Here is a 12140-nt window from a genome sequence, read left to right on the forward strand (position 1 = left end):
ACAGTGATTTGTGATGCTACAGTATGATTCTGTGAACTGGCTTTATTTTACCAATTTTTTCTAGATCCATACACTGCAATGAAGGCAAAAAAATCCTATAGCCTACCATCATTCACATTAGGGATGGTTATGCAATAATGCAATCAATTTATTTAATAAGCTATAGTGCACAGTTATGATTGCACACATTAAATATTTTACTGACGAAAAACATACATTGGTTTATTATTGAGATTGTGAAACGGGTTATTTATATTTGGTGATCTACGGCTGAGCTGCATGCACAGCTGGTTATGCGCCCAGGGTCGCAGGCAGCGGGGTGACTTCAGTTGCTGCATCCTATTTCAGCCTGGTCTCACAGACTAGATGTAACATAGTACATTTAAATCTGAACATTTAAATGTGTATGATATGTTACGTTTGGTATGGTTCCATAAGACAGATGGTTACTTAAGCCAAAAACGAAAGTAGCATGGTTGGTCGGGGTGGATGGTGGGCATATAACACAAACGTGATGGACATCCACAAATTAATACATACCATACAAACCGTAACATATCATACTAAATTGTTTATCTCGGATTTACTTTAAGAATATTACGAAATGCTCTGAGACCAGGTTGCCTATTTCCACATCAGAATGAATGGGCAGTTGTTTTCTGTTCATTGTGAGGTAAAGAGGGAGTGCTGAATGTTGCAATAGAGTATCGTCAGTTTACGGTCAGACAGCAGCATCACCTTGATGATGTAGCCTAACAACAACAACAAACTCGCCAATTCTGATTTGGGACCAACGTGGCTCAATTCAGAGCTTGCTGTGTGCTTGCTTTGTCGGGGACGCTAGCACTGCCACACTACACTTCGGATGAGTCTTGGATAGTGCTCAGAGGAATTTAGCCTAGAGTTCATCACCGTTTTTGTAATGCTTTTCTTTTACTACTAATATTACCATCAGAAGCGTTGCTGATGTTTACGGTGCCAATTATATTGCTAATGGGTCGTTTTAGTGGATGTCCCCTCGTGATTTCAGTGAGAAAATGACTGAGTTTACTTTGCTCTGCTCTGTCGTGTGATTGCAGTGGGATAGCGCACGCTCACATTCAACGCTGGACTGAGATAGCATAGGTGTTCTAATCAAAGATAAATATTTATTTTATTTTATCAGTCTCGACTCGTTCATATCTTTGATGATAATTGGCTAGCGCTGTCAAATGTTTGAGTTGCCATAGACCGCCAACAGACACAGAGCCTAAACGTCCTTTCGACTTCTAGTCGTTTTTTAGACAACTGTCCTGACGGAGGAAGAATATGTTGATGAAGGAATATAGAATATGTATGCCGCTCACAGTGGAAGAGGTAAGTTAGGGTACTTTACTTATATCTCCCAGTTTTTCTGAACATTTTGCGTTTTCTTCTGTCCTACAACTAAACCTAAAACTGTGAAAGGTTTTAGGCTGTTGCATGCAAGGTATCGTTTTGGTCTTTTTATGGAATGTCTACCATGCTAGCTGCAAACTGGATTGAGTAGGTAGGTATGCCTATTATGAAGAACTTTTCTACCTCACTGATTTTAGGAGCTATTTAGAATACTGTAGGCTAATGCCACAGGGTGTTGCTATTGGAAGTATGCTAGGCTTACGCCATACTTTCCTTGTTGGGTTTATGGGTTTAAGAAGTGCAAAATCTTCACATGCATATCTAAGACACTAACAAAACATTGTTAAGAGATGTTACAGTATGTTGTTGTCTGTGTGGGTCACTCCACTAGCCTACTCATACGACCATCAGTTAGGACTTTTGGCACTCTGTAACTACAGTGCCTCAGTAACTATTTTCCCTCTGGTACAAATATAGAGTTGACTGATTGATCGTTTGATTGATTGATTGACTGACACTGGCTTATCTGCTGGTTATTATGTGTCTTTCAGGAGCAACCCTGCTCTGACTACCTGTTTCAGGGAACTGGGTGTCCAGATGGCTTGCTCTTGGTCATTCGTTCTGTGTTGTTGGGAGCACCATTGTTCTGTGTTGTTGGGAGCACCATTAGACCATTTGGTTATCATTAACTTTAGATTTGGTAGTCACAGCTCTCTGTCCATATTATGCTAACGAGGCTGGTTTATTTAATTTTTGATAATTAACCACATTACTTTTATTTGAGATAACCAGTTAGCATAATATGGGATAAACAGAAAACACTTGTATGAGCTACGAACTAACTTGGAAATCCTTTGGTGGCTTAGATTAAACAAGACTTTGTGTAGGGTTGGGTATAAATTGAGCAAAATTAATATCCAAGAATACCCCTTCCTTCATTACCATTTTTAGGCCAATTACATTGGAGGAAAGTTAGATTGAAGAATGACTGGATAAGATACACTCTAAAGCAGGACTGCCCAACCTTGTTCCTGGAGACCTACCGTCCTGTAGGTTTTACCTCCAACCTTGTTCCTGGAGACCTACCGTCCTGTAGGTTTTACCTCCAACCTTGTTCCTGGAGACCTACCGTCCTGTAGGTTTTACCTCCAACCTTGTTCCTGGAGACCTACCGTCCTGTAGGTTTTACCTCCAACCTTGTTCCTGGAGACCTACCGTCCTGTAGGTTTTACCTCCAACCTTGTTCCTGGAGACCTACCGTCCTGTAGGTTTTACCTCCAACCTTGTTCCTGGAGACCTACCGTCCTGTAGGTTTTACCTCCAACCTTGTTCCTGGAGACCTACCGTCCTGTAGGTTTTACCTCCAACCTTGTTCCTGGAGACCTACCGTCCTGTAGGTTTTACCTCCAACCCTGTTCCTGGAGACCTACCGTCCTGTAGGTTTTACCTCCAACCTTGTTCCTGGAGACCTACCGTCCTGTAGGTTTTACCTCCAACCTTGTTCCTGGAGACCTACCGTCCTGTAGGTTTTACCTCCAACCTTGTTCCTGGAGACCTACCGTCCTGTAGGTTTTACCTCCAACCTTGTTCCTGGAGACCTACCGTCCTGTAGGTTTTACCTCCAACCTTGTTCCTGGAGACCTACCGTCCTGTAGGTTTTACCTCCAACCCTGTTCCTGGAGACCTACCGTCCTGTAGGTTTTACCTCCAACCTTGTTCCTGGAGACCTACCATCCTGTAGGTTTTACCTCCAACCTTGTTCCTGGAGACCTACCGTCCTGTAGGTTTTACCTCCAACCTTGTTCCTGGAGACCTACCGTCCTGTAGGTTTTACCTCCAACCTTGTTCCTGGAGACCTACCGTCCTGTAGGTTTTACCTCCAACCTTGTTCCTGGAGACCTACCGTCCTGTAGGTTTTACCTCCAACCCTGTTCCTGGAGACCTACCGTCCTGTAGGTTTTACCTCCAACCCTGTTCCTGGAGACCTACCGTCCTGTAGGTTTTTGCTCCAACCCTAATCTAGCACACCTGATTCTAATAATTAGCAGGTTGATAAGATGAATCAGGTTAGTAACACCTGGGGTTGGAGCGAAAACCTACAGGAGGGTAGCTCTCCAGGAACAGGGTTGGAGCGAAAACCTACAGGAGGGTAGCTCTCCATGAACAGGGTTGGAGGTAAAACCTACAGGAGGGTAGCTCTCCAGGAACAGGGTTGGAGGTAAAACCTACAGGAGGGTAGCTCTCCAGGAACAGGGTTGGAGCGAAAACCTACAGGAGGGTAGCTCTCCAGGAACAGGGTTGGAGGTAAAACCTACAGGAGGGTAGCTCTCCAGGAACAGGGTTGGAGGTAAAACCTACAGGAGGGTAGCTCTCCAGGAACAGGGTTGGAGGTAAAACCTACAGGAGGGTAGCTCTCCAGGAACAGGGTTGGAGGTAAAACCTACAGGAGGGTAGCTCTCCAGGAACAGGGTTGGAGTTAAAACCTACAGGAGGGTAGCTCTCCAGGAACAGGGTTGGGTAACCCTGCTCTAAAGGTATGGACAGCAGTAAGAAAGAACTGGAAATGCCAACTTCACTCTCATTGGGCCATGAAAATAACTACCAATGTCGACTTTATGCCATCCATAATGGACCGTGGCTTCAGTAGATGGGTAGAAAAAGGACTGATCACAATTAACCAGCTTTTTGAAGGGAATGTTCTCAAATCCTTTACAAATTTGGTTTACCGCCAAATGACATGTACTCCTGATAAGACACTACCTAATGACATAAGGAATGGGAGGTCATTAAAAAACATCACCCAGTGTATAAACATATTAGAAAGTCAAATAACAGCCAAAAAAGAGGTGTATCAGTTATATAAGAAGTTATACATCTGAACACACGCAGGATGTTAAAGGAAAAAAGGGAACTAGAAATGAATGTGGTGGTGGTGGAAGATGAATCATTGGAGAGAATTTGTGAAAGTAGTCACAGGGAATTAACACCCCCACCCCCACATATGTCCCTGTTTTTCTCTATACAGTTATCTGGTAAGGTACATACAGTGGGGAAAAAAAGTATTTAGTCAGCCACCAATTGTGCAAGTTCTCCCACTTAAAAAGATGAGAGAGGTGTAACGATCCCGGCAGTCTGAGTCGGGTCCTGTCTGTGGACTAGTCTTTCTGCTCGGGATCTCCAGTTTCCCGAGGGTTCTGGAACGCTCCGGGGAGCTCTCTTGATTTCCGCACCTGCATCCCATCAGCAATCTGCACACCTGGTCCTGATCATCACCCTTCTTAGGCTCTGGCCTAACATCCATTCCCTGCCGGATCGTTAGCCATGAACAGTAGGTTTACCAGAGTATCAGTCTTAGAGCTTCTAGCGTTAGTTTTGTTGTTTTTGCACCTTGTTGGTTTGTTGTTTACTTACCTCCGTTTTGTTCCATCTGCAGTCACTCGTCCGGAACCTTCATCCAACCTCTGCCTGGTGGTCGGCGGCTGCCGAGCCATGATGGGATCAACCACTGCACCCCCAACAACTAATCAACGCCGCCCGCTCTGTTCCCTGGATTATTCAGCATCACTCTTGAATTTGTAAATAAACACTCACCTTCGTTTCAACTTACCTTGTCCTGGTCTGCTTCTGGGTTCTGGCTTTGTAACTCGTGACAGAACGATCCGGCCAGTAATGAACCCAGCGGACCTGGACTCTGTTCGCCATGCCATTACCCATCAGGAGAAAATGTTGGGCCATCATAGCACGGTACTACAGGAGATCGCGTTGTCAGTTCGGAACCTTTCTACCGGTCTGACGGAGGTCCAGAACCAACGCAAGTTTCCGGTGGAGGATCCACTACCGGTTTCACCCATCTCGCCTGCCGCTTCTGGAGCTGTGTCCTTCCGTGAGCCCAAGGTTCCGACGCCGGATAAATATGAGGGGGAGCTGGGAAGATGCCGTTCCTTCCTTATGCAGTGTGGATTAGTGTTCGATCTACAGCCCTACTCTTATGCCACAGACAAGGCTAGGATAGCCTTTGTGATTGAGTTGCTGCGTGGTCGAGCGCTGGAGTGGGCTTCAGCCGTTTGGGAACGACAGGATCCCTGCATGGCTTCATACCAGGGGTTCACGGCCGAGATGAGGAAGCTCTTCGACCATTCCGTCCGAGGGAGGGACGCAGCTAGGCGCCTGTTTTCGCTTCGCCAAGGAACTCGCAGCGTGGCCGACTTCGTGATCGAGTTCAAGACGTTGGCTGTGGAGAGTGGGTGGAATGAGGAGTCTCTGCAAGCGGCCTTTTACCAGGGTCTGTCGGAGCAGCTCAAGGATGAGTTGATCTCCTATCCGGAGCCTAGTGACCTGGACAGCTTGGTAGCCTTGTCTATTCGGGTGGATAATCGAGTCCGAGAGCGAAGGAGGGAGAAGCAATGGGGTCCGTCCAATCGATCAGCTTCTCAGTTCCCAGTCGGGTCGGGTGGTGGACCAGAACACGTCGATCATTCTCCACCACAAAGGATTAGTGGAGAGGTCCTCTCTCCGATTCTGAACCCATGCAAGTGGGGCGGCACGGGTTAACCAAGGAGGAGCGTCAACATAGACGTAAGACCAACTGCTGCCTCTACTGTGGTAGCTCGGGACATTACATCTCCACTTGTTCCCGGCGGTCGTCAAACTGCCCGGCTCGCTAAAGTTGGGAGGACTTTTAGCGAGCCAGTTTCAACCTCTCAGTACCTCTGTCAGACCCCGTTTCCGGCTACCCTTGTGAACAGGAATCAGAGCTTAGCGATTAACGCTTTTATCGATTCAGGTGCCGGTGGAAGCTTTCTTGATGCCGAGTTGGTGGAACAGCTGGGGCTTTCCAAGGAGCAATTGCCGGAAGCCATTGAAGCGACCACTCTGAACGGCAGTAGTCTGGCACGTATCACGATGAGGACTGAACCGGTTAAGATGCTGTTGTCGGGGAATCATTCGGAGATGATTTCATTCTTCATTCTGCCGTCTTCCCATGTTCCTCTGGTCCTTGGATACCCCTGGCTGAAGGGAACACAATCCCACGTTCGATTGGGTGACGGGCAAGGTAACGAGTTGGAGCCTTGATTGTCATGCTAACTGTCTCAAGACTGCCTGTCCCCATTCGGTTCCCAGTCAGGTGATTGAGGCTAAACCCCCAGATTTGTCCCTGGTTCCCGAGACATATCACGATTTGGGGGAAGTGTTCAGTAAGCAGAAGGCTCTGTCACTCCCTCCCCACCGACCATATGATTGTGCCATCAACCTGTTCCCTGGAGCTGTCTACCCCAAGGGAAGGTTATACAGTATCTCCCGCCCTGAACGTGAGGCTTTGGAGACCTACATCAAGGAGTCCCTAGCTGCTGGTCTCGTTCGTCCCTCGTCATCACCCCTGGGGGGCAGGATTCTTCTTTGTGGGTAAGAAGGATGGCTCTCTTCGACCGTGTATTGATTATCGGGGGTTGAATGACATCACGGTCAAGAACAAGTATCCCCTGCCCTTGATGAGTTCTGCCTTCGACTCCTTACAGGGTGCTACGGTGTTCACCAAGTTAGACCTACGCAATGCGTATCACATGGTCCGGATCAGAGAGGGAGACGAGTGGTTGACGGGTTTCAATACACCGATGGGTCACTTCGAGTATCAGGTGATGCCGTTTGGACTGACCAATGCTCCAGCGGTATTCCAGAGTATGGTGAACGACGTCCTGAGAGATATGATCGGTCTCTTTGTGTTTGTTTACCTGGATGACATTCTGATCTTCTCGAAGGAACCTTCCGACCACGTCCAGCATGTCCGGCAGGTTCTGCAGCGATTGTTGGAGAATCGCCTGTTCGTGAAGGCCGAGAAGTGCGAGTTTCACGCCCACACGACATCCTTTCTCGGGTACATCATCTCCAAGGGAGAGATTAGGATGGACCAGGAGAAGGTTAGAGCGGTTCTGGAATGGGCCCAGCCCGGTACGAGATTGCAGCTCCAGAGATTTTTGGGGTTTGCGAATTTCTACCGCAGATTCATCCCGGGATTACAGCCGTGTGGCCGCTCCGTTAACTGCCTTGACTTCCAGTATCAGGAGCTTCAAGTGGAATCCGGAGGCGGATCGAGCGTTTCTGGATTTGAAGAGGCGATTCACCAACGCACCGATTCTCTCTCAACCGGACACGGCCCGTCAGTTCGTCGTTGAAGTGGACGCGTCTGATGTGGGAGTTGGCGCCATCCTGTCGCAGCGATGCTCCACGGACAGTAAACTCCATCCCTGCGCCTACTACTCTCGTCGCCTTTCGCCTGCGGAGAGGAATTACGATGTGGGTAACCGGGAGCTTCTCGCGGTGAAACTTGCCTTGGAGGAGTGGCGCCACTGGTTGGAGGGGGCGGAGCAACCGTTTATTGTCTGGACTGACCACAAGAATCTTGCTTACGTGCAATCGGCTAGACGTCTCAACTCCCGTCAGGCCAGGTGGTCGTTGTTTTTCGGACGATTCAATTTTTCCCTGACGTTCCGACCTGGATCTAAGAACGGCAAGGCGGACGCCTTGTCTCGGATGTTCTCCAAGACGGAGGAGAGTGGGTCCAAGACCGAGACAATTCTCCCCCGGAACTGCGTCGTGGGAGCTGTTAGGTGGAAGATTGAGGAGGAGGTGATGGCGGCTCTTCGGACGCAGCCCGGTCCCGGTAACGGTCCACCCGGTCGGTTGTTTGTGCCTGAGTCGGTTCGTCCCGCGGTCCTCAAATGGTCCCACGCCAGCAAGATGGCTTGTCACCCTGGCGTGGCTCGGACGATGGCGTTTCTTCGCAGACGTTTTTGGTGGCCTGCCATGGCCGAGGATACTCGGGGTTATGTTGCTGCCTGTCCAGTGTGTGCGCAGAATAAGGGTACCAATCGGCCCAGCTCTGGACTACTTCACCCCCTTCCTATTCCCCGGCGACCATGGTCGCATCTGGCCCTGGACTTTGTCACTGGGTTGCCCGCTTCTGAGGGGAACACGGTCGTTCTGACTATCGTGGACAGATTCAGCAAGTTCGCCCACTTTGTGCCAATTGCCAAGCTTCCCTCTGCCTCGGAGACGTCCGAGATCCTGGTTAGGGAGGTTTTCAGGGTCCACGGGTTGCCCAGTGATATCGTTTCCGACCGTGGCCCTCAGTTTACCTCTGCTGTCTGGAAGTCCTTCTGTTTGGCCATTGGAGCTACAGTCAGTCTCACATCTGGTTTTCACCCCCAGTCTAATGGTCAGGCGGAGAGAGCCAACCAGAAGATGGAATCCACGCTACGCTGCCTGGCCTCTTCCAACCCCACCTCCTGGGTCTCTCAGTTGCCTTGGGTTGAGTATGCCCACAATACTCTCCCTACATCTGCCACTGGGATGTCTCCCTTCCAGTGCCTGTATGGCTACCAACCTCCCTTGTTCCCTTCTCAGGAGAAGGAGCTCTCAGTGCCTTCTGTTCAGGCCCATATTCGTCGTTGCCATCGGACCTGGCATCGGGCCAGAAAGGCACTCCTTAGAGTTTCGGACCGGTATCAGCTCCAGGCGAATCGTCGCCGGATCCCCGCTCCCACCTACACCATCGGAGATAGGGTCTGGTTGGCCACACGGGATCTTCCTTTACGGACTGAGTCTAGGAAGTTGTTACCGAAGTTCATTGGTCCGTTTGTGGTGGAGAAGGTGATCAATCCGGTGGCAGTTCGACTCAAACTCCCGAGGACGCTCAGAGTCCATCCCACCTTTCATGTCTCCTGCCTCAAGCCTGTTTTCCTCAGTCCTCTGTTGCCTCCTCCGCCTCCTCCTCCTCCTCCTCGGATGATCGGAGGTGGTCCTGCCTACACGGTGCGACGCATCATGGATTCCAGACGGCGGGGCCGGGGTTTCCAGTATCTCGTGGACTGGGAGGGGTATGGTCCTGAAGAGAGGAGTTGGATTCCGCGGCGACAGATCCTAGATGCTGACCTCATCCGTGACTTCTACCGCCTCCATCCTGGCGCTCCGGGGAGTCCGCCCGGTGGCGTTCGTCGGAGGGGGGTACTGTAACGATCCCGGCAGTCTGAGTCGGGTCCTGTCTGTGGACTAGTCTTTCTGCTCGGGATCTCCAGTTTCCCGAGGGTTCTGGAACGCTCCGGGGAGCTCTCTTGATTTCCGCACCTGCATCCCATCAGCAATCTGCACACCTGGTCCTGATCATCACCCTTCTTAGGCTCTGGCCTAACATCCATTCCTGCCGGATCGTTAGCCATGAACAGTAGGTTTACCAGAGTATCAGTCTTAGAGCTTCTAGCGTTAGTTTTGTTGTTTTTGCACCTTGTTGGTTTGTTGTTTACTTACCTCCGTTTTGTTCCATCTGCAGTCACTCGTCCGGAACCTTCATCCAACCTCTGCCTGGTGGTCGGCGGCTGCCGAGCCATGATGGGATCAACCACTGCACCCCCAACAACTAATCAACGCCGCCCGCTCTGTTCCCTGGATTATTCAGCATCACTCTTGAATTTGTAAATAAACACTCACCTTCGTTTCAACTTACCTTGTCCTGGTCTGCTTCTGGGTTCTGGCTTTGTAACTCGTGACAAGAGGCCTGTAATTTTCATCATAGGTACACGTCAACTATGACAGACAATCACATTGTAGGATTTTTAATGAATTTATTTGCAAATTATGGTGGAAAATAAGTATTTGGTCAATAACAAAAGTTTCTCAATACTTTGTTATATACCCTTTGTTGGCAATGACACAGGTCAAACGTTTTCTGTAAGTCTTCACAAGGTTTTCACACACTGTTGCTGGTATTTTGGCCCATTCCTCCATGCAGATCTCCTCTAGAGCAGTGATGTTTTGGGGCTGTCGCTGGGCAACACGGACTTTCAACTCCTCCAAAGATTTTCTATGGGGTTGAGATCTGGAGACTGGCTAGGCCACTCCAGGACCTTGAAATGCTTCTTACAAAGCCACTCCTTTGTTGCCCGGGCGGTGTGTTTGGGATCATTGTCATGCTGAAAGACCCAGCCACGTTTCATCTTCAATGCCCTTGCTGATGGAAGGAGGTTTTCACTCAAAATCTCACGATACATGGCCCCATTCATTCTTTCCTTTACACGGATCAGTCGTCCTGGTCCCTTTGCAGAAAAACAGCCCCAAAGCATGATGTTTCCACCCCCATGCTTCACAGTAGGTATGGTGTTCTTTGGATGCAACTCAGCATTCTTTGTCCTCCAAACATGACGAGTTGAGTTTTTACCAAAAAGTTCTATTTTGGTTTCATCTGACCATATGACATTCTCCCAATCATCTTCTGGATCATCCAAATGCACTCTAGCAAACTTCAGACAGGCCTGGACATGTACTGGCTTAAGCAGGGGGACACGTCTGGCACTGCAGGATTTGAGTCCCTGGCGGCGTAGTGTGTTACTGATGGTAGGCTTTGTTACTTTGGTCCCAGCTCTCTGCAGGTCATTCACTAGGTCCCCCCGTGTGGTTCTGGGATTTTTGCTCACCGTTCTTGTGATCATTTTGACCCCACGGGTGAGATCTTGCGTGGAGCCCCAGATCGAGGGAGATTATCAGTGGTCTTGTATGTCTTCCATTTCCTAATAATTGCTCCGACAGTTGATTTCTTCAAACCAAGCTGCTTACCTATTGCAGATTCAGTCTTCCCAGCCTGGTGCAGGTCTACAATTTTGTTTCTGGTGTCCTTTGACAGCTCTTTGGTCTTGGCCATAGTGGAGTTTGGAGTGTGACTGTTTGAGGTTGTGGACAGGTGTCTTTTATACTGATAACAAGTTCAAACAGGTGCCATTAATACAGGTAACGAGTGGAGGACAGAGGAGCCTCTTAAAGAAGAAGTTACAGGTCTGTGAGAGCCAGAAATCTTGCTTGTTTGTAGGTGACCAAATACTTATTTTCCACCATAATTTGTAAATAAATTCATTAAAAATCCTACATTGTGATTTTCTGGATTTTTTTTCTCTCAATTTGTCTTTCATAGTTGACGTGTACCTATGATGAAAATTACAGGCCTCTCTCATCTTTTTAAGTGGGAGAACTTGCACAATTGGTGGCTGACTAAATTCCTTTTTCCCCCACTGTATATGATGGCAGTCCATGATGGGAGTCCATCCTGCTAAGGCCAAACAATGATGGCTTGTGAGGGGACAAAAGTCCTTAGTATAGTCCTTCCGGAGATTTCCTGACCTCACAGACTTTTTTAGAGCCTCGGCACAAATCTACATTTCAGAATGGACAGAATGGACCAATAGAAGACCACACACATACCTTCTGGGACTGTCCAAAGTTACAGGGGTTCTGGAAGAACACTCAAAGAGAAGTGAAGACAATCCTAGACATTAGGTTACCACTGGAACCACTGTTCATTTTATTGGGGGTAAAACCTTGTAACCTGGAAGATAAAAAAGGAGTGTTAAGTGTTAGTGATTGCACAAAAAATGATTACGGTCAATTGGCTCAAACCACAGCTGCCAACTGTAAGTCAATGGACTCAGAGACTGAAAGATGTGTATGCAATATGACAGCCAGGTTAAAACTAAAGATGGATACTTTTTGGGCCAAATGGACTCCCATCATATTGTACCTTGCCAGATAACTGTATAGACAAAAACAGGGACATATGTGGGGGTGTTCATTCCCTTCATTTAATAACACTGAAGTAAACTCCTGTAATTATCAGTATTATTTCCTGTTTTTGTCCTTTTAGGGATGGTTTCTAAGAAATTACTTCATAATTTTTTTTTTTGAATTTGGATCGTTCACATGTTGTTCTACAATGAACAAAAATT

At 48.3% G+C, this 12140-nt stretch overlaps 1 protein-coding gene across 1 annotated transcript in view; it reads left to right on the forward strand.

The window, feature by feature from the left end:
• The first annotated feature begins 653 nt into the window (after nucleotides 1-653).
• Nucleotides 654-12140, forward strand: part of LOC121551642 (cytoplasmic phosphatidylinositol transfer protein 1-like) — a 93638-nt gene continuing 82151 nt past the window's right edge. The window contains exon 1 of the mRNA XM_041864347.1: nucleotides 654-1356. Within this exon, the coding sequence (XP_041720281.1) occupies nucleotides 1309-1356 (48 nt within the window). The 5' untranslated portion in view covers nucleotides 654-1308. The remainder of the gene's footprint in view (nucleotides 1357-12140) is intronic.

Source organism: Coregonus clupeaformis, chromosome 35 (genome assembly GCF_020615455.1).
Source record: "Coregonus clupeaformis isolate EN_2021a chromosome 35, ASM2061545v1, whole genome shotgun sequence".
Taxonomy (NCBI): Eukaryota; Metazoa; Chordata; class Actinopteri; order Salmoniformes; family Salmonidae; genus Coregonus; species Coregonus clupeaformis.